Genomic DNA, 22,583 nt, shown 5'->3' with positions numbered 1-22,583 from the left:
TCCCACTCCTGCCCCCCACCCCCCAGCTGAAGGACAGGCAGCAAGGGAGGGGGATGGAGGAAAGGACAAAGTATCCAGCTGCTCAATGACCAGAGGGGAGGGGGGATGGCTGGGAACAAGGCCCCCTTGCCTTGCACCCCCATTGCCTCCCAGCTACCTGAACTGGGGTATTGGGGGTAGCTGGTTCAGACCCGAGGTGAGGCAGTTCCATTCCCCCCTCCCCACCAGCTCTGGCCATTCAGCAGCTGAGAGCTTCCTCTTCTTCCCCCTGACAGCTCAGGGGGCAAGGCTGAACCCTGGTGCTGCCAGCCCAGTTGCTCGGGGCCCTGGATGGGGCTTGTGCATGGGTGCACCCCTGCTTCCTGCTGTAGCTGCCTGGAGCCTGCACCCGGGCTGCTCTATGGTTCCTCTGCTCTGCCACTGCTGGGCCATCCAGAGGCAGCAGTGATGACAGAAGGGCAGGGCAGCCTGGGCACAAGCTGCAAAACCATGTGTGAGATTAATGTGTTAAAAAAATTAACACGTTAATTGGTTCTTACTTTAATCACGCACATTAACGGTGACTGACAGCCCTAATATACACACACATACACAAATATATATACATCCCCCCCTTACAAGGCATCTGACAAACCATAGTTCTGATATCAGCACACCCCAAAAGGGAACTGAGATAAACTGTCTTTTTTTTTCTTTTTCTGAAATTTTAAAGAAAAAAGTTGAAAAAAGTCAAAATGTTCATTGTCCTGTTTATTTTCTGCCAATTCTAGATGGAATCAGTAGTTCAGTAGTTCCTTTTCTCATGTGGCAACTGAGACCAAGACATTAAGCAACAAAAGGACTCGGTGTCAGGGTTAAGAGCAAAAAACCTTTATTCCCTGGCTCTAACTCCTGTGCACAAGACAACAGAACATCTCTTTCTTCCAACAGTTCAATGACAGCTAACACTTTCTTTCACCAGATGTTGAAGCTACAGCAATCTTAACCTTACATCCTTACCTGTGATCTTATCCTCTCATATAGACTGTAATACTGATAGTCAAAAAAACTAATTAATATCGCATTTTATGTTGTGATTTTGAGATAGGGACCTAACTACTGTGGTTCAGAAGACAGCACTGAAGCTGACATTACATCAATTTGACCCATGGCTCAAAGTAATGAGCTTTGCAAATTGGCCTTGAATCTAGATTACAACACCACTTTTGCTTGCATCTTTCAGCCAAATTTTACTCATGCCTACTGCAAGGACTTTTCCAAACACTGGAATAACTTGTGATTTTCTGAAGTCATTCCATGATTTTTACTATGAAAATGTGTACCCTACCTTTGGTAACAAGATCTCCAACCTGGACCCACCAGACTAGGGACAAGAGAGAGCTCTCAAATTTAATGACTGCATTTTGACCAACAGTACGTCTTCTAAAGACTTGGCTAAGCTCCAAGAGCTAGGTTTTTCTGGGAAATGGAAATTCCCCAAAAAAGCAGACACTGAAAAGGCAGGGTTTAAAGGAGAACACCCATCTTGTTGGGGTCGTCTGATCTCAGTGGTCTTTCCTGCCCAAGTGCAGGGGGGCTGGACCCAATGATCTGTAAGGGATGCTGGTAAAACCATGGGGACACACAGGAAGCCTGGGACATAAGAAGTCTTGTGCTATTTTTAGCAGGTCAAGTTGAGGCAAGTTACAGATTACATGCAGTAATCTCATGAGACTGTCGAGGGAAATCATGCCTAAAATACCAACATCTTTTATACATTACTAATGACCACAGAAACACAATAAATGCAGTCTCTCCTATCCCTTCCCCCAAAACAACTGTTTTGCTACTATTAATATTCAAACAGGCTTCTGAAGAGGCTTCACGGGTTTTCAATTTAGAGGGAAAGTGAGAGGTACTAAAAGGTTGTTGGGCGTTTTGTCAAACAAAAGACAAATATAAAATCTGTAAAGTGAAAGCATTTCGTTAAAATGAAAGATGGTTCAAACCGGAGGGAGGGGGGGAAAAGGGGAGGGGGGGAACCTTGTCAAACTACACACAAAACAAAACCTGGCAATTAAAAAAAAAAAACAGAGCAATAGTAAAGAGCACTGACTTCAGTCAAACTACATACGAAGGCAAGACACACTAGATGTTAAACAAAGTGAATTAATTTTGTTCTAAGCAAGGCATGCCAGGCATAAGCAGCATATAACATTTTATAGAAACAAGAATTAGGTAATCAAGAAACAACAGACAAGGCACTATAATTCTGGCCAATAAACTTAGTTCTTCTGGCTCACTACGCTAGTTCTTAGATTACCTGAGGCAGAACAGTCTTACTAATATGTGTTTCCTGCTTTTGGGCCCTTCCTTAATCAGAACTTCCAAAAAACTCAGGAGGCGTATCTACATGTGCAAAAGATCCAGGAGCAATTTACTCTCGAGTAAATGCTCCCAGGCACGTGTCTACATGTGCAAAGGACATGGGAGAAGATTAGAGAATCACAGAAAATTAGGGTTGAAAGGGACCTCAGGAAGTGATCTAATCCAACCCCCTGCTCAAAGCAGGACCATCACCAACTAAATCACTCCGGCCAGGGTTTTGTCAAGCCAGGCCTTAAAAACCCCAAAGGATGGAGATACCATTACCTCACTAGGTAACCTGTTCCAGTGGTTCACCACCCTCCTAGTAAGAAAATTTTTCATAATATCCAACTTAAACCTCCCTTTCAGCAACTTGAGACCACAGGTCCTTGTTCTGTTATCTACCACCACTGAGAACAGTCCAAGTGCTTAGAAATGGATTCTTTAAAGGACCTGCTCCATGATTTTTCTGGGGACTGAGGTGATTTTTCTGGGTACTAACTGTTCTGTAGTTTCCTGGATCCTGCTTCTTCCGTGTCTTAAAAATGGACATTATATTTGCCCTTTTTCAATCATTTGGGACCTCCTCCAATCTCCATGAGTTTTCAAAGATAAAGGCCAGCAGCTCTGCAATTACATCAGCCAACTCCATCAGCACCCTCAGATGCACTGCATCTGCCCCGATCGACTTGTATATGTCCAGCTTTTCTACAGTCCCTAACCTATTTTTTCACCACTGAGGCTGCTCATCTTCTCCCCAAACTGTGCTGTCTAGTGCAGTATTCTGGGAGCTGACCTTGCCTGCAAAAACCAAGGTAAAAAAGGCATTGAGCACTTCAGCCTTTTCCTCATCTGTCACTAGTTTGCCTGTCCCATTCAGTAAGGGACCCACCCTTTCCCTGACCTTCCTCTTGTTGCTAACATACTTGTAGAAACCCTTCTTGTACCCTTCACGTCCCTTGCTAGTTGCAACTCCAACTGTGCTTTGGTGTTCCTGAATTCATCTCTGTATGTCTCAGCAATATTCTTGTACTCCTCCCAAGCTTTGTCCAAGTTTTCACTTCTTGTAAGCTTCCTTTTTGTGTTTAAGCTTGCTGAAGAGTTTTCTGCTAAGCCAAACTGGTTGCCTGCCATATTTGCTATTTTTCCTGCACATCAGGATGTTTTGTTCCTGTACCCTCAGTAAGGTTTCTTTCAAACATAAGCAGCACTTCTGGACACCTTTCCCACACAGACTGGCCTCCTGTAGGATCCTACCCATCAGTTCCCCGAGGGAGTCAAAGTCTGCTTTTTTAAAGTCCAGGGTCCTTACTCTGCTGCTCTCCTTTCTTCCTTTTGTCTGAATCCAGAACTCAATTATCTTGTGGTCACTGCTGGCCAAGCTGCCATCCACTTCTACATCCCCACCAATTTTTCTGTGTTTGAGTACAGTAGGTCAAAAAGAGCATGGCCCTTAGTTGGGTTCTCCAACACTTCTACCAGGCAGTTCTCTCCAATGCTCTCCAAAAACTTCCTACATTTCCTGTGCACTGCTGAATTGTCCTCCCAGCAGATGTCAGGGTGATTAAAGTCCCCCATGAGAACCAGGGCCTATAATCTAGAAACTTCTACTAATTGTCTGAAGAAAGCCTCATCTACCTCATCCTCCTAGTCTGGTGGTCTCTAGCAGACACCTACCACAACATCACCCTTGTTGCTCTTCCCTCCAACCTTAGCCTAGAGATTTTCAGCAGTCCTATCTCCAGTTTCATACTGAAGCTCTGAGCAATCATACAGCTCTTTTACATAATGAGCAACTCCTCCTCTTCTCCCTGCCTGTCCTTTCTGAACAGTTTGTACCCATCCAAGACAATGCTCCAGTTACGTGAGCTATCCCACAAAGATATGCTGCTCCTAGTAGAAGACTGTTCCCACACCCTGCAGTCCTACAACCTACATGGTAACAGGTCAATTCATGTTACACAGAGGAAAGTCTGCTTTTAAACACATTCGAACAAAATCCAAAGTGACACAGTGGTCTTTGGCAGCTGTAGAAGGCTAGAATGCTGCAGTCACCATGCATTATTTCTTTACTGTTGTTGATGGCCCTGCTGTTTCAGCATCTTCTCTTCATCTCTTTTCATTCTGTTTATGCTTAGCGCTTTCCATGTGTTCTACAATCATCTGCTTTTGAATGTGATCTAAAGCCTTGCTGCATGCAGTGCAGAACAGCACAGTACCATCAGTGTGAAATGTATCCTGGCCAAATGGTGACCCAGTTTAGGGGTGACTTTTGCACTTTTTGGCAACTTTTCTGGACTTGAATGTGATGTCCTGAGGTTGAAGTAAAATTTGAGGTGCATCAAAACACCAGCCCCTACACATAGGGACTAACTCAATTCACGACTGAATTTTTATCACAGAAGTGTGAAATCAAGTGTTTTCCATGGAAAAAAAGAAAGCAAGCCCCCAAATTTTGTTAGGGTTGGGGGAAAAAAGAAAACTTCCTGGTTCCAAGCAGAAAAGATGAGAAATCTTCCCACCCTAGAGCAAATTGCGGCAAGCCCTACCTGAGCCTTGGAACATGGGGTGGAGGCCTGAGGGCAACACAAGACTGCCAGGCTGCTGGGTACCAGCTGGCACTGCCTGCAGGACCCAGGCAGAGGTCATGCCCCTGCTGCAGAGGAAGGCAACCCACCCCAGTCTGTACCAATCTGAGCAAGGGAAAGCTCATTCCTGAACCCAATGCAGTGTCAGTCTGGCCCTGAGCCGGAAGGGCCATACTGTGTAGTCTGGACCCTCTGGGGCTGAGTCTTAGCAGAAGCATTGGCACATCCCCACCCAGTAGCTAACCAAACTCTTCTTAAACACCTCCAATGCTGGAGAGTTCACAACTTTTTTGGGTGGCTCTAACTGGGAGTTGGTAAGAGCAGCCTCCCAGGCATAGCTAGCTTTCTCCCTCTGCCCTTGGGAGAGAAAGAAAAAAAACCAACAACCCAGTAATACCAGCCTCCCAGGCACTGCTGGCCTTCTCCCCTGGCTCTTGGGGGAGAAGAAGAAAAAAATAAAATAAAAGCAGCAGCCTCCCCACCACATGCTTCTCCCCCAGCCCTTTGGAAAGAAAGAATAAAAAACAGCGGCATCCCAAACCTGCTCCCCACAGTCTGCCCTCCCCTCCCTGCTCCCCCCAGCCCCACGCACCATCCCCATCAGACCTGCAGGGCTGGAGTGGCTGGACGCAGCAAGAGTAGAATGGAGCCTGAGGACACGGTGATCCTGTGAAATTAAGCCCTGGGCTCCACAAATTAAGCCTGTCCCTATCAATTGCCCAACTCAGGAGCCCTGAGCTGGGTGATTGGGTCTCAGAAGGCTGCTGTGTTCCCCCCCAAACCCACGTGGCGAATGCTGCCCACCCACACACCCCTGCCCTGCCCCTCGCCAGCCCTGCCAGCCCCCTCTGCAGGCCTACCCCAGCCCGTCACCCACACCTCTGCCCTCCCAGCTCTCTCAGCAGCTGCCCCCCACAGCCCTGGCAGCAAGATCAACACCCTACCCACAGGGCCCCCTCCGGCCCTGCTGGTGCCTCTCATTCCTGACCTATCATCCCCTTTCCCCCCCCCAGCACTGCCAGAAGGGGGCCCAACCTGCCCCCCACCCCCTCGGGTTTAGGGTTTTGTGCCTTTTTTGCAAACAGCTTGTTGCAGGCTGGAACTCTGCCAGCATGTGGAGAGCTGCTTGCAAAAGAGGGAAATCCGCATTTTTCTCCTTTAAAGGGGAAAATCCGTGTTTTTCCACAGGAAATGGAAAACCTGGATCCCTGCTTATAAAGCACATTTCAATTGCCCTGTACTCCTCAAATTAACCCTATTTTGAGGAATGAAACTTACCCCAGTCCCAAATTTAGCTACAGCCCACACAAACTTAAAGTTCCCTCACTTTTATCATCAAAAATTATCAGAAATTAAGAATTTTGAAGCTGTAGAGTTATTTACTGAAAATATGAGCCTCTCAGTATTTTAAGTTTCCTGCATGACCTTTTCATGCTCGCTATTTCAGGACTTTTCTCCACACACTGTGTCCGTGATATGGACTTTGGCAGGCTGAGCGATAAGAGCTGCTTGAAAAGTGACGACATTCTCATTATTACCCTCTGTTGTTATACCTAATCTGTACCGTGTTATGCAAGAAGCACTTATTGTTTAAGCAGTTTATACATGCAGTGCTATCCAGGTCTACCCAAGAAAAGCAGAGATTCACAAATACACCAAAAACTTCACGACTTTCTTATAAAAGGAAACACATTAATTTTGCACATCCTGATGCCTTTTTTGCAAGATATTCATTACCCTCATGTCTCCAGTGATGTTTTTAATGGGATTTGAGGGAATCTGACACCTGGTCTAGTCCTAACAAACCAAGCAAGTAACACATACATGCTATTAGCAGTCCATAAAGAATCTGTGATTTAAAGAAAATAATAATGGAACACAACAGAACACTAATCCTCAAGTAGCAGAAAGAAGAAGCCTAATCCCCATGGTATTAGACAGTGTCCAAATCTTTAATATGAGTCAAGGACAAAGTGCATGTTCCATCAGCACTACCAACTGGAACTTGCAGTGACCTTGTTACAGAATCAACTGTTAAAAAAAGCCTCACCTAAAAAACAGTTCTTGCTGCAGGCAGGTCCTCAGCCAAGAGGCCTGGAAAGCAAAACCAGGACTCAAAAGCCAGTTGGCTTGGCTATAAACCTGCATACCTCTTACAGTGTAAAGTCTGCACATGTGCATACACACATAACCCATTATCATATGCCTACTAAGGCCAGTCCCTGACTTATGGTCCTACTGCAAAGCTTACTAATGCTATAAAGCTATCATCATTTAATCCTCAGGTATTTAAAATACTAGAATGTTGATAAAAGCAGCATTCATTTAAGGACAGTGATATCCTCACAGAGAGCATGTCTGAAGTTGCTGGAACCCCAAATATCTAATGGCTCATTCAGTTTCACTGCGCGGTCACTTATCGGTAAAAAGTTAATTTAATGCTTCGTAAATATAAGGCTTAAAACAAAAGTGCTTCTAATCAGATCTGGCACAAGATGGAGAAATGCACGGAGTGAGGTAAGTGTGATGTTGCCCAGCTGAAGAACAGGGGATGGCAGGGCTTCAGCACATGACTCACACAGACACTAAACAGCAGAGAGCTGGAGATAATTCTCAGGTAAACTTTGTGCGAGCCGCTACGTCATCCCCTCTGTAACCTTCCTGCATTAATCATGTCACTTGTAACCTGATGCAACCCAAGAAGAATGTCTGATTTACAAGGAGCAGGGCAAGGCTAACAGAACAAATGCTTTGGCATGTCAAGAAAGCTGAGAGAGGTAGTTAGTAGCCATGTTAGTCTGAAGTCAGGCAGAAGGCAGGGTAGAGATACACCTTGTAGACTAACTAAATAAGATTTTATATAGATAGTATAAGTTTTTGTGAGCTTGAGCTCACTTCATCAGTTGTTCTTGAAGGACACATATAGAGCTTGCTGTCACATAATTTTAATCTCATATACATGTTGCAATTGTATGTTCATCATAGTGCTGCTTCAGTAGTCTCACAAAATTTTAAACATGTTGGTCCCTTGTAAAAGCCTGCCTTTTAAATATGATGCAAGTTTCAAAACCAAGTTTGATCTGAGTGTTTGGCTACATGTTTAAATGGGTTCCTCTTTATCCAGCCCTATTTGCATATCCCTGTTATTTGTATTCTCCATAACCTGTTCATCAGCAATCCTTAACTTAGCAACCTCCTGGTGGAATAGAAGTTTTGTTTTCTCCTAGGTGTGTTAAATTGATTAAATGAAATTCAGGTTGATCTAGACTTTCTTAACCTCAAAATCACTTCTTCAGATGCTGCAAAAGGACAAGCATAGAGCAGTGTGTAAACTGGATTGAGTGATTTGAATACAAAAGGGATGGGAGGAGGGAGAGGAAGAAAGGAAGGAGATGGGGGCAGTGTTGGAAGAGGCATACAAGTGAAGAATCTGTAGGAACAAAAGTGTTACCAGAACTAATCCAGGTAATGGAATAAGAATTTGCAGTCTAGTTGAGGATGGTTCTGCTTTGAGCAGGGGGGTGGACTTGATGACCTCATGAGGTCCCTTCGAACCCTAATTTTGTATGATTCTAAGGAAGTGTCAGCAGTTTCTCAAAACTATGTATATTGATTTGGTAAAAATCTTTTGGGTGCAAAGAAGTACTGTTTGCATTGCAGTACAATGGTTCTTTTAGCTGTATCTTCTCACAGAAGAATGCAATGGTCATCTGGAAGAACTGAAGATAAAGTTTCATAGATCCTAAAGGAAGTTAAAGTGTATACATTTTGCTTTAAGACTGTGTGAAGTTATCCTGAAATATTATACTTAAGTTAAAAATCTATGAAGTTTTCACAGTAAGTAGGAGCATTGTTTACAAAATGTATTACAAACCATGCAGGGCCCTATCTACCACACTGAAGGTAATAGAAGTTGCGTCACTGACCACAGTTGGAGCAGGTTCAGACTAGCAGTATTTATAGACGTCCCTACTAAAAGAGCTTACTGGAGTTGAGTCTCTGTAGAAATATGTAAATGATCCCTTAACATGATTCAGTACTCCAGCGCTTGAACCCTATATTCCTCATAACTTAAGCATGATACTTGGCCCTTAATCTTTCTAAATCCACTACATTTTTCTCTCCTTTCCAGTTCACCAAAAATCTCCCTATTGCATGCATCTCTCATTACGTACAGTCCTATGAGATGCTCATTTCTCTCAGCTTTATGACTTTAAGTCACAGGTTGGTGGCTTTAGTTTTTATCTCAAAAGCATACTCTGATTTCCTTTCTAGACTGACCCTGCTCTCCTACTCTAGCCATCAATGTTCTCCTATCTTCCACGCCATGACCCCACTATCATATGGGCATTGCAAACTATCAATAATCATCTTTATTGTTTCTGTCGATTATTTAATTCATTTTGTAGCTGCTGCTTTTCCCTTGGCATTCCTTGCTCAATATTTATAAAAATAGGCCATACAAATAAACAAAGCCTATAATTTAAATATAATGTATTAGCTCACATATCAAGTTTTCTACAGGAAAGTATTAAATAGTGCAAGAATTAATTAAAATGAAAATATAAGCCATATTTTCCTTATATCAGTTTGGAAAGTGTCTCTAATACTATGTGTGTGCGTGTGCACATGCACACGCACACACACACACACACACACACACACACACACACACACACACACACACACACTATTTATTTTCATTAAAACTAAAACCAGGAATGTAGCTGGTTCACAGGCTTACACAAATGGACACCCTCCACTTCTATCTCACCAGTTTCAATCCAACACAGATGTAGCGACTGAAAACCATTTTCTCCTGGGAGCTGTTCAGCAACTTGTGAGAAGGAAAAAAAGGGAAAAAAAAGAGGTGATGAGCTAACTCGGAAAGGAGCAGACATCTGCCCCACAATTCTTCACCCTTCCTGGTGTTCTTGGCTTATTGAGCTAGAGACCGACTTACCCTCCAAAAAAAAGAGTTCAGACAAAGTGGGCCATCAGTATGCAGGAACCTTGCCTTGCCGGTGCCACATTTCAGCCATGTACTGAACACATCAGCACCCAGAGCTCTGAGCCTACCTACCTTTCACAGACAATACATTCCCTTGGATGTTTTAAAAATCTTTTAGAAGACTTTGAAACAAAATTAAACTTCCCATGAGAATGCCAAGAGCCTAATGGACACTTTCACACCAACTATGCACATGCATGAGTAGGCAGACAGTTCTGTGAGGAAACAGATTGTACTTCCATGCTATACAAAGGTTATAAACCATGAACAAAATTTATGATGCTTAACTTGACAGTGCTTTTAAAACAAGTACCTTCACTCTTGAAAGAATGTCTACCAAATACTGCACTTTGTACGTGCATGGCCTTGGTCTAAATAAAGTGTCATGTGTTTAAAACATTTATTAGAGAGCATCTCCTTGGTCCTCAATAATTAACACATCACATGCATGAGAAATTTAAGATGACCTTTGACCTGCCTGAGTAAGCTACCAGTCAATCAACACACACCTTCATATATTACTTGAAACTATTTTAAATATATTCCTTACCCAACTTCTACATATTGCAGGTAAGACTGACCTTTATTCACATGGACAGGGGTGAACAGAGTTTTCCCAGATTTACGGGGCCCCTGTAAAGGCTAATTATACATGAAATCCCACCCCATTGCTGTACACAGGAACTAGCACTTCCTTCCATGGTCATGCCTTATATGCATGTATACAGCTCTAGGTACACCAGGAATATATACAGAAGACAATGTAGTAGTAGTAATATGGAAGGGATTATTTAATGGGTGAGACATCAGGTATGAAATATCTAGATTCTTCAGAATCCTGAATTGAAACCTTAGGCTTCATTTAAATATTTTTTTCTGAAATAAAGAAATACAGCTTCATATAGTTTTCTGTATGTAGTTTGCTCCTTTAAAAGAGTCCTTTAAAAACATTTTAAGAGTATGTTACAATGAAGGGTCAGTATTATCATCCTCCATTCATACGTTAGAAAGTTGAGGCCCCAAGCCTGAAGTAACTCACAGTACATCCCTGAATAAGTTAGGGGCATAGCATACAAAGCAGGTCAACTGCCATCCCCCCAAAATGATGAAACCTAAGGAATTATGGAATTCAGTTAAAGTGATTGTGAAGCTAGAATAAGGAAGAAATGGTTTATAAAACTTTACAGTGTACACATCAGTTACAACCAATAAAACAGTCTAAAATACACAGCAAATGTGATGTTGGGAAGGAGCTTCAACATTGGGTTAAATCCACTTAGCATGGGGTGGGCAATTGTTTTGGTTGGAGAGCTGTTTAAGGAGTTTCGCCGTGCAGGGGACAAGGGATGGTTGCAAAGGAGCTGGTCCAGGGAAGGCAACATGTGCACGAGCAAGCCAATGAGCATGCCCCCTGAGCCAGTCAACCCCCCCCACCCCACCCCCAACAGTCTGAGAGCCCTGTGGGTCCTCCCTGCCATTGCCAACAGCATGCAGCCCCAGTTCCGACCCCAGCCCAGTCCATTACCTCTCTGGACTTGCCCCAACTGGAGAAGACCAGCCGGAACCAATGCACACAGTCCCAACCCCGGCCTGCCTGTGCCTACTCTGCACTGCCCGCCCACGTTGAGCAGCAGCAATAGCTAGGCAGAAGCTGCTGCTAGCACAGGCAAAAAGCAACCCCTTCTCCTTCACTGCTGCCAGGCTGTTCTTGTTGCAGCTACCCAGAGCCTGCGCCCAGCTGCCCTGCAGCTCCTTTCTGCCCCCATCACTGCCACCTCTGGGCCGCTCCGCCAGGCAGTAGTGATAGTGCAGAGCAGCCATAGGGCAGCCTGGGCACGGGTTCTGAGTGGCTGCATGAAGAACTACCCAGCAGCAATGATGGGGGGGAGGGGCACTTTTCCCCCATGCTGAGCAGCAGCTTCTGCCTGGCTGCTGCCACTTGCGCTGATCAGCATAGGCAGGCAGTGCAGAGCAGGCGCAGGGTGGACCAAGGATGGAGCTGTGACTGTGGGTCCCTGCCAGTAGCATGGAGCCACTGACACCTGGGCTGCCTAGAAAGTCCAGCTGTGAAGCTGCCTCAGCTCTGCTGTATGCCCAGAGGGCAGCCGGACATGCCACAGGCTGATGGCGCTTGGGCCCGGCAGGACTGAGTGACCTCCCATGGGCCAGACAAAGACCCTCCACACTCAAGGACCATATTTTGCTCATCCCCGACTAAGCAGAATGCCTAAAATCTCCTAAAAGCAAATTCAATTTCACTCCTTCAAGAAAATGCATAGATTGTTAACATCTTAAAAAAGGGCTGTAAATTCTATAAACCACCTCAAATACTCAACTTTTTTAGAAGACCTTGAGCAGATGGCATTTCAAATGTACTACACGCCAGGGGTAGGCAAAATACAGCCCATGGGGCCCATAAAAAAAATTGGAAAATTAATATTTCTCTGCCCTTGGTTCCTGTAAAAAATGGCAAGAACCAAGGGCAGTAGGACCCAGGGGAAGCCCAGTGGGCTCCAAGCACAGCCCCGCGGCCCAGCCCCACCCCGCCCCCCAGCCAGCCTCCATATCTGGGATGGGAGCACATAGCTGCCCCAGCAGCACGGGAAGCTCAGGTAAGTGGGGGGGGACCCCAGGCAAGGAAGGAGCGCGGGGCGGGGGGGAAATGGCCCCTCCCCACCCACGCCCAGTGCTCTGCGCTGCAGCTGCTTGCAGCCTGCGTGGGGCTGGTTGCGCCCGCTCCAGACAGCCCCATGCATGCTGCGAGCGCCTGCAGCATGGGGCACTGGGCGTGGGGCCACTTCCCCCCATGATCAGCTTTTCCCTAGGCTCCTTCCCTGCATGGAGAAAAGTGGCCCCTCGCCAGTGCCCCACACTGCAGGCACTCGCAGCCCACATGGGGCTGTCTGGAGCAGGCACAGGCAGCCCCAGGCAGATTGCGAGCGGCTGCAGCATGGGGCACCGGGTATGTGGCGGGGAGGGGCTGCTTTCTCCCCACTCCCACCCAGCACCACCTTGTAACCTGGCTCCACTGCAACGCCTGGGGCTGCCTGTGCCTGCTCCAGATAGCACCGTGCAGGCTGCGAGCGCCTGCAATGCGGGGCATCAGCCATGGGACAGGTGAGGGGCCACTTTTCCCCATGCTCAGCACCAGCTTCTTCCCTGCTGGCGAGCAGGAGGTTGGGGCTCTGCACTGCCCCCACCTGTACTGCGGGGCTGGGGGGCACTGGGAGTGAGCGGGCAAGGAGCCAGTGGGAGCACAGGGCCTGCCAGTGCTGGTGGGGCCCAGAGCAGGGTGGCAGGAGTGCAGAGTCCCAGTCAGCAAGGGCTCTATGGAGCTGGGCCAGCTCCCCCCTCCCTGCTGGTGCAGCCCAGCACAGCTCCATGGACCCCTGCCAGCCTGCACCCCGCTTTGGGCACCACAGGTGCTGGTCCTGGGACATTGGTCCCAAGACATTGGGACATTGGTCCCAAGATGGTGACCTGGGGGTGGGGCCCCTGTCAAGGGGCGGGGCACCTGTCAAGGGGCGGGGCTACCCATGAGGCCCTCGACAGCCTGCCAAAACTGGGTAAGCAACCCTCCACTCAAAATAATTGCCCGCCCCTGTACTACACCGTAAGGAACACAGAAATTTGTTGCTGCCCTTTTTTATTCACTGAACTAAAATCTCTGCTGTGCCTTTCACTGCAATCCTGTTATTGCTCTGCCATTATGAACTTCAAGTGTACAACATGGCTCAAAAATTCAATTTATCAAAAGCATGTTTGTTTTAAACGAAGAATAATATGTAAGACACTTGCTTTTTCTGTCAAATTCTTTTAAATAAAAAACCTCAGATATTCAGCTAAGAGCAATGGTACTCAACCCCTAGACCATGGGCCAGATCTAGCCTGCAGAGTTGTCATCTGACCCACGGGACTCCCCATAGAACTGGACATTTTAGGGTGGGGAAGCAGTAGCAGTGTTAATTGCCACTCCCTTACTGACAAGTTTCCAGACCCACAGAGTCCCACAAGCCAGCTAGCGTGCCTCTGCATGTTAGACAGTGCTGGTGTTCAATCAGGCCGGCATGTGATATCAGGTGAGCACAAAGGATTGCACCTGCAAAGGGACCCCATGTGCTGACTGCATGAGATCCACCCCATGAATTGACCCTGCACCACTCATCCAGCCTGTATAGCCAGAAGATTGGGCACCACTGGCTCAGAGCTCTCCAAAGATCTTCTCTGTTGCACACTCCTTCCACCTCAGTCTCATACTTAAATTGCCACCATGCTATTATACCCAATTAGGTCTCTGGTAGAATATCTGATTGGTTTGTACCTCTGTAAAAACAGATGAGTGTCATTTTATTACTGATGATTTCAGTCTCAACATATAATTTTCCTTCCAAGTCATCCAATATATACTTTGACTTTGAAAAATATTATTGAATAAAATACTAGCAGAAGGATGCCACGGGAACATATACACCGCACAAATGTGCTGTAGCATTCACACAGCTCTTTCGTGGAGATAGCTGAGGGTTTCTGTTTATTTAGTGATAATATTTTAGTATTTAAAATATATAACTTGTTTTGCATATATATCATAAGAGAGGGGGGAATTGTTCACAAATTTTCAAGAAAAATTGGATCTGAAGTTGCCTTTTAATCATGAGCAAAACATTAAGTATATAATATTAACAGCACAGATCCTTCCTTTCCTTCCTTTTTTGTGTCCATGTGACAAGGTATTTAGCAGAATTCACAGATTTGTTGGAATCTGACATGGCCACTCCACAAGCGTTTCTGCTGTTGCCTCAAACTTGCAACCTCAGGACTAGCTAGACAACATGAAACACTTTTCATTACATCTTGGCACAGCCCTGCTCTTATAAATCTCTTATGATGACAAAAGATTGGAAAGGCAAACCAGCATAATGTTGCATGACATTTAAGAATTAAAAAAAAATAGAAATTCACTGAAGGAAGGAAGGAACAAACAGGATGATGTGTTTACATAGTGTTTTACTAAAAGTAGCATTTCAACAATAGCAAAGATTTGCAAAGGCACAAATGACATTAAAAAGAAGCAGGGTACTCAAGGCAAGCTGTTCCTTGTATCTTGGAAGTACGACTTTCTAAAAACATGCCCAATAAATAAAGGAGTGAGAGGGTGCAAAGCAAAGTAAATGGGCCAAGGCCCCTGGCTATAGTTTACCTGGCGTGAGTTGTGAATGACTCTGAGAATACCATGTATTAATCAGTGCAAGGAGGCAGCTGGGGGAGGGAGGGAGGGAGCAGGAATCTGTGCTCACACCATTTACTGAGGAAAGCATAAGTCACTCCCCTGTAAAACCTGATAATTTTGAGCATATTACCAAACTCCTCCAAAATGTCACTAAATGCATATTTTGTAGCTTACTGGAGCCAGGTAACTTATCCCAATGACCTCAAAAACTATTGTCCAATTTCACCTTTTATGTAAACATGCAAGCTGCTGGAGAGGGTGCTGCTTGAAGAGACCAATTCCTCAACTCTGAGAACAGTGCCACCAGACAAGGCAGGTTTCAGGCCACAAGGAAACTGTTATGATCAAATACTTCCTCTTATGATGAAAAGAAACAGAAATGCAAAACAATGGTGGCTTTCAAGGATTTGTCATCAGCCTACCCTATGACACAGTTTGATACTGTATAAAGAACTCCTGCAGAAATTATCAAATGTATTGCAGGGTAGCCAGACAATTCAACTTAAGACAGTGTTCACAGAGTGCCAGTTTCAAGTTTATCTTGGCAGTAGAATGAGCAAAGGTGGAGCCTGATGGGAACCCAAAATGATGAAACCTAAGGAATTCAGTTAAAGTGATGGGTTCCCACTAGGTCTGGTTCTAACACTGTCCCTTTTTTAACTTGTACTCAAGTGATATGCCTGGAACAATGAGTTATTTCTGACAGAAACAGAAATCTCTTTCAGTGAATATCTATAAAAGATGGAGAAACAATTTCAATGAAGGTATTTAAAACCTAATCTTGCCAAGACAGTAGTGTCAGGATTGCATCATAACAATCAGCATCTCAATATCATAGAGAAGTAGAGCTAGAGGGGACCTTTAGAGGTCATCTAGTCCAACTCCCTTCCTGAGGCAGAATCATCCCAAACCAAAATGTCCTATACAAATCCATTGTCTAACCTCTTAGCAAAACTACATAGTCAACCCTGACAAGATGTAATATCCAAAACTGCCATAGCTAAAGCAGGAGGACCACAGCGGTCAACATCCTGCTGCTGCAAAGATTCTTAATATACGCTTAAGAGATCCCAGAAAGAGGGACACCCCCCCACCCCTGCTATAGAGGAAGGCAAAAACCACCACAATGGGGTAAAATTCCTTCCTGATCCAGAGGGGCAAGACTCTCTAGCAGGAAACTCCAGGTTTAATTCCCAGCAGCAGCACTGGCACCCTCCAGTCAAAATCCTCAGCCTTAGCTGCAGCCAGCACCCAATGCCTCTGAGTAAAGTTTAAAAGAAAAACAGAAACCCTGACATGTAGCAGCCCCATACAACAACCATCAGATCAGACTGTAAGTTGCAGAGAGAGGGAATGAAGCTCTGAAAAAATGGAAATGTACTTTTGCAGTATAAGGACTGCCCATGAATTATATCCATATTCTGGGGCAGATCTAGAAGGGATGCAATAACAAGGATGTATCTTCACCCCTTTCAATCAACAATGCTGTAGGAGCAGCAGCAGGGCTCTTTTTTTCTTCTTGTTTTTCTTTTTTTTTCAGTCCCTGAATTGGGTAAGAACTCCATCTATCCCTTCCTTTCCGTGCTCAGAGACACCTCCCCTTCTCTTCCCTGTCTACCACAGCCACTGCTTCTGGCAGCTCCAGGGACAAGGATAGGCCTCAGAGCCACTCCTGACTGCTCCAGCTGGACTCTGCAGGGAACCAGGCTCAGTCAGGGACAGCAGCAATGGCAAATGAGCTCCTCCTCCCTACCCAGTCCCTCTGGGTGTTCCCTGTCAGCCTGGGAGCGGGTACAGGGGTGGGGAGGAGGGGGTGGAAAGCAGCCCACTGCCACCCCTGTTGCTGCTGTGTCTGGGTGAGCGTGGATCCCTGTGCAGCCCAGCTACAGCAGTAGAGAAGTGGCTCTGGAGCCTTCTCCCATCCTGTCCCTGGGACAGTAGGGACAGTGTCAGCAGCAGGTAGGGGATCGAGAGAGGAGAGGGAAAAAGGGAGCATGGAGAGAGGGAAGACTGTTACCTGACTGAGAGACTTTAAAAAGTTTCCTTTCTGCTGCTCCCACAGCACTGTCTGCCTACCCGGGTGCCTGTTGATATACCTGAGGCAGCTACTGATATATCTGAGGTATCCTTTGAAAAATGCCAGCTCTTAGCTTTCACAATCTTTTTTCACTTCAGAAAAGTAATGATATAATTCTCCTGTTGCAAAGAGCTCTGAAAGACCACAATAACTGACTGTTTTTAACACTACAGATTCCTATGTAAAAACTCTGGGTTTAGCTTGTGAATCATGTTTGCACACCTAACTGTGCTAACATTGTGCAGTGCCCCACAGGAACCTTGAAGGGATCTCATGGCACTCCAGTTGAGAATCACTGAACTAGATGAAAGCAATACAGGCAGAAGCATGACGTGTAATAAAACTCTGTAAAGTTGTTAGAAAAAACAAATAACTCAAAATCTGATGCCACCCATGGATCCAAGAGTGACTTCAGACAGCATACAGCTGTTCGGTTCTTAAGACAAGAGTCTGTGACAATGTGCTAAGAAGCACTATATTGTCACAGAATTATAGAAAATGATGGTTGGAAGGGACTTCAGGAGGTCTTCTAGTCCTATCCCCTGCTCAAAGCAGGACCATCCCTTTGGTCAAAAGGCTTAGCCTACCTGACTCTTAAAAACCCCTAAGGATGGAGATTCGACCACCTCTCTGGGTAGCCTGTGTCAGGGCTTTACTACCCTCCTAGTGAGAATAGGTTCCATGACCTACAAACTCTGGTGAAGGGCAAATGAACTGTGTTTACAAAAATTTAAAGTGATTAATGTCATGCATGCCTAATGTGACATAGTCAGCTATGAAAATTATGTGATGTGTAGGTTTTTCCCCTTTGAGTGGTTGATTTTTACCAAACACTAAAGTTTATTATTGCCTGTAAAATGGGATTTGCCGTAAAAGAGCACGTCACCAGTCTAACTAGTTCAGCAACCCATGTTTAACACTGTCCAATAAATTATATTTCAAAACAGGTACCAATACATCATAACACTCCTAACTGTGCAGGGCTGCATATCATACTAAAGCTGTCACCTAACTCCTGAAGCATAATCTCCAGTCCCCCCCTCTTGCCACCGGTCATGAAAACATCCAGTGGTCTTTCCAAAACCTGGTGTTGCTCTTGTGGTAATGAATTCAACAAACAACTGTCCACTATAGGAAAAACAATAGGTGCTATTCAGCCTCAGAAAGACATTAAAGATGGGTTGATTGGCCAACTACCTTTTTCCCATATCTATCATCTCTTTTATGTTTCTGCTACAAAGATGTGCCCTTTGCACAAAAACACAATTCAGGTATGCGGGGCTAATTCCTGTAAAGTAACACACAATAATAAACCTAATTCTAGAGTGATTTCACCTATGATTTCATCAGTAATACATTTCTATAAGAACTCAAGTTCAGGGCTACAATTTTCAAAAGTGCCTAAGTGACTTGTAGATACCTAAATGACTTTGGAAAATGATCTGTAGGTTCTGAAACATGAGGCTCACACTGCAGAACTGAAATCTTGCACCTAAACGTTCAAAACCCAAACCTATAGAATTTAAAACAGAATACACCATTGTATTAAATCGGGCCCATCAGACCATCTATGGATTTATGACTTGCAGGAATGCCTTATTATTATGGATGATGTTCTAGCTAATAAGACATTAATCATTCAATTGCAAAAATGGAACAAAACAGGATTAATTGGTGTAGTCCCTCTAGGAGTAAGGGTGTGGTATCTTGGTGGTACACAAAGTGACCTGCAAGTGACTTGGAAAAGAAGACAATTCATCACGTCAAAAAGGCAGTAAGAAATCGGCACAGGGTGACAGAATTTCACAAATCTAGGAGTTCACTAAAGAGTTATCCAGAATACATAAGTGAATGCAGACTAACTGGTGCCTTCTCCTTCTGCTCTGTCATTATCTATCAGTAATAGATGGTTTAATCCTAAAAATATATTACGTGGTTTTCACTCTTGGCACTTACTTTCAGAAAGAATGGTCAAATATAAAATCAAATTTATTTCATAAAGACTCTGTGCATTAAATAAATGAGTTGCTACCACTAAGATAACAGAAATTATTTTCCTGCTTTTGAGGATGCCCATTCAGCTTCCCCTTTTTCTTCTACATTAGTTTTTTTTGCATCTTCTCTAAAAATACAGATCACTTTTATTTTAGGCCTCCGCATAAAGCAGGCTGGGATTTTTACCAGCACTTTATTCTCAGTTTCAATATCCCTGTTCCATCAACTCATTGAGCCATAGAAAGGAACTCAGATGAGAAAGACAAACTGTTCCTAGACAACAAATAATGCAATGCTATTCTTCTCTACTTCTGTTCCCAGTTCTGCTCTGCAGCAGGCCATATACCATACTGATGCAGACCAAGGGACTAGCTTGACATAGACGTTTGCACTTTTAAGTTAATAACCAGCATAAAAAGTAGAAAAATGGAGCATACTTTTAAGCACAGAAAAAAAGTTTGTACATAGTGACAGACAAGACAAATAGTTCTTTAATTAAAAGTAAAATGGCCATTGCCCAAGGCAGTGCCTAATTCTAATACTTTTAACTGATACAGTTTGGCCACCAAACCCATTTGACCAATTACAAGGGAAGAACACTGGGACAGCATTGTTGTGATATTTGGTAGAATCCCATGTTTACTTTGAATAAATCATTTGCACAAATTTACCAAATTAAGGTAATCTCAGAAGTTAGCAGGAATTTTTGTACTGAACTTAATGGGACCTTAGGTCAAGCATTTATGCAATGCCCGCTTTTATAACTATTACAAAATTCTTATGATTTTTTTTTTAATTACAGGTTCATACTGTAAGAGAGATGATACTGTAAGAGGCAGCACTGCTAAGGTATGTGATCTAATGGAAAAGTTCTTTTTTCCAAAAGAAAAGTATAAGGAAAGATTTTATTTTCATGCTTTTAAGATGCTTTTAAATAAGAACTGAAAGTACAAAAAGAAATAGGCTGTTATTATTAATGAAAAAAGATATCTTTACCTTGTTAAACAAAATATCTTGTTAAACAGCAAGATAAAAATAATCAACCTATAAATATTACAAGACATTTTTTCTTTATGTAATTTGGTAGGCTGACTATCAGCCAAACATGCCAAATCTTTTCAAACACCACTCCTTTATAATGGTCCAAGATTTTTTGGGCAAGCGTTTTGGAAGAGGTTTTCATATCCCTTGAACTGAACAGGCACCAACCTAGATTTCCTCTTAATTTTAAAATATATAATGCTTAATGAAAATGAAAAAGCTATAGAGGTTTTATTTCCACTCAGTACAGAAATGTAGCTCCTACTGAATTAACATATATGACAAGAGACCAGCTGATTCCCAGTTCATCCTGCATAAAATAAAAAAAAGTTTTAAAGTCAAAATGAACAATCTGTAGTTCTGCCCCACTTTAAGCTGAATCATCTCTTCAACACAACAAACAAAACTGTCTCAAACATTTCTGAACCCTACCACCAATAAAAATAACTCCATGGATACAGCAATCTAATTAAATTACAGTAAATGGAGGTTGTTTTAGCGCACAGCATGTATTAAAACAGCTTTGAATTTGCCATTTGTACAATAACGAGGAACAGTTTTTTGGACTGAAATACCGATGCTGTAAACACATTTTTATGTCAATTTAATTTTACCATGCAATGTATATTAAAGTTGAATCTTTTAGTAAGCAGCCTTTTGGGAGGGCATATTTCTGATGTTTTTGCATGCAGTGTATACACTTCTAGAACACTTCCTTTTTTGCAACCTCTTTTTGGGGGGATATTATCACTATACTATGAGAAGCATGAGGTCATCTAGGATGGTAGGGATAGTTTGCAGCAGCTGTTAGACATTTATTTGAAACCTATGAGCATTTAACTCCTTAACAGCCACCTCCTAAACAGCCTCCAGAAAAAAAAAAAAAAAAAATCAGTCTAATATGAACACCACAGGAATAGAACACTTCTATTTATATGGTGCCTTCCGCTCAACAATCACAAAGTGTTGGTTTTAAAAAGAAAATGAATTAAGTATTCCAGATGGATAAGGTGAAGCAACAACAGAAGTGAATGGTTTACTCCAGGTCACACAGGGAATCAGCAAGCAACACTGTCAGGAAAGGGAACTTAAGGCCACATATCTAATAAGGACTTTTAAGAACTAAGATCTCAATTCAGCAAAGCATGTAAGCATCTGATTAGGGCCATCCCTACCCACAAAGAAACTCAACATGTACTTAAAATCACAATCATTTAAGAAATTGTCCACAGTTAATACTTTTTTTTTTTTTTCATTTTAGCCTGTATGTTTGCTTCCCCTATAATCTCATCCTGAGTTTGATAACCTCATAAATAGGCATGAAATGCTGGAACAAAAGGTAAAAGTTGCCACAATGTGTTGGGCACACTCTCTCTTATTCTCTGTGACAGTTCTTCGAAGCAGCAACATCTGCTGTTCTGTATACTCAGTAACCCCATTTCCACTTACTTTCTAGATTGTTTTGACTAGTCTGACCTTTGGATGGTCTTCATATGATCTCTTGAGATTCTGGTTAAAAATGAGATGAGAATAAGATGGAATTCAATACTGACAAGTGCAGGGTACTGCACCTAGGGAGAAAGAACCAGCAGCATACCTACAGGATGGGGAACTCCCTTCTCATCAGCACAGAGGCAGAAAAGGATCTTGGAGTCATTACAGACTCCAAGATAAACATGGGCCCCCAATGTGGGGATGCAGTCAGGAAGGCCAACCGCACCTTGTCATGCATCCACAGATGCATCACGAGCAGGTCCAAGGAGGTGATCCTCCCCCTCTATGCAACATTGGTCAGGCCGCAGTTGGAGTACTGCGTCCAGTTCTGGGTGCCACACTTCAGGAGGGATGTGGACAACATTGAGAGGGTCCAGAGGAGGGCCACTTGCATGATCAGGAGGCAGCAAGGCAGGCCCTACGAGGAGGGGCTAAGGGACCTGAACCTGTTCAGCTTCCACAAGAGAAGCCTGAGAGGGGATCTGGTGGCCGTCTATAAACTGGCCAAGGGAGACCAGCAGGCAATGGAAAAGTGCCCGTTCCCTGAGCACTAACAGGAGTAACAAGGAATAACGGCCATAAGTTGATGGAGAGTAAATTCAGGCTAGATATCAGAAGGCACTACTTGACAGTCAGGGTGGCTAGGATCTGGAACCAACTTCCAAGGGAAGTGGTGCTCACTCCTACCCTGGGATTCTTCAAAAGGAGGCTGGATAGACACCTTGCTGGGGTCATTTGACCCCAGCATCTTTTCCTGCCCATGGCAGGGGGTCGGACTTGATGATCTGCTCAGGTCCCTTC

The 22,583-nt window shown here is 44.0% G+C and overlaps 2 protein-coding genes across 2 annotated transcripts in view; one reads left to right on the top strand and one right to left on the bottom strand.

Moving 5' to 3' along the window:
- CMSS1 (cms1 ribosomal small subunit homolog (yeast)) overlaps positions 1 to 9,762 on the bottom strand; it is a 201,334-nt gene extending 191,572 nt beyond the window's left edge. The window contains exon 1 of the mRNA XM_025213837.1: positions 9,709 to 9,762. Within this exon, the coding sequence (XP_025069622.1) occupies positions 9,709 to 9,747 (39 nt within the window). The 5' untranslated portion in view covers positions 9,748 to 9,762. The remainder of the gene's footprint in view (positions 1 to 9,708) is intronic.
- The window catches only part of FILIP1L (filamin A interacting protein 1 like), a 322,841-nt gene that overhangs the window by 129,143 nt on the left and 171,115 nt on the right, over positions 1 to 22,583 (top strand). The window contains exon 2 of the mRNA XM_025213836.1: positions 20,050 to 20,096. The gene's annotated coding sequence lies outside the window, so the exon portion shown is untranslated. The remainder of the gene's footprint in view (positions 1 to 20,049; positions 20,097 to 22,583) is intronic.

This window comes from Alligator sinensis, unplaced genomic scaffold (assembly GCF_000455745.1).
Source record: "Alligator sinensis unplaced genomic scaffold, ASM45574v1 scaffold622_1, whole genome shotgun sequence".
NCBI lineage: Eukaryota > Metazoa > Chordata > Crocodylia > Alligatoridae > Alligator > Alligator sinensis.
Note: the sequence above shows the minus strand (reverse complement) of the source record. Positions and strands in the feature narration are given on the sequence as shown.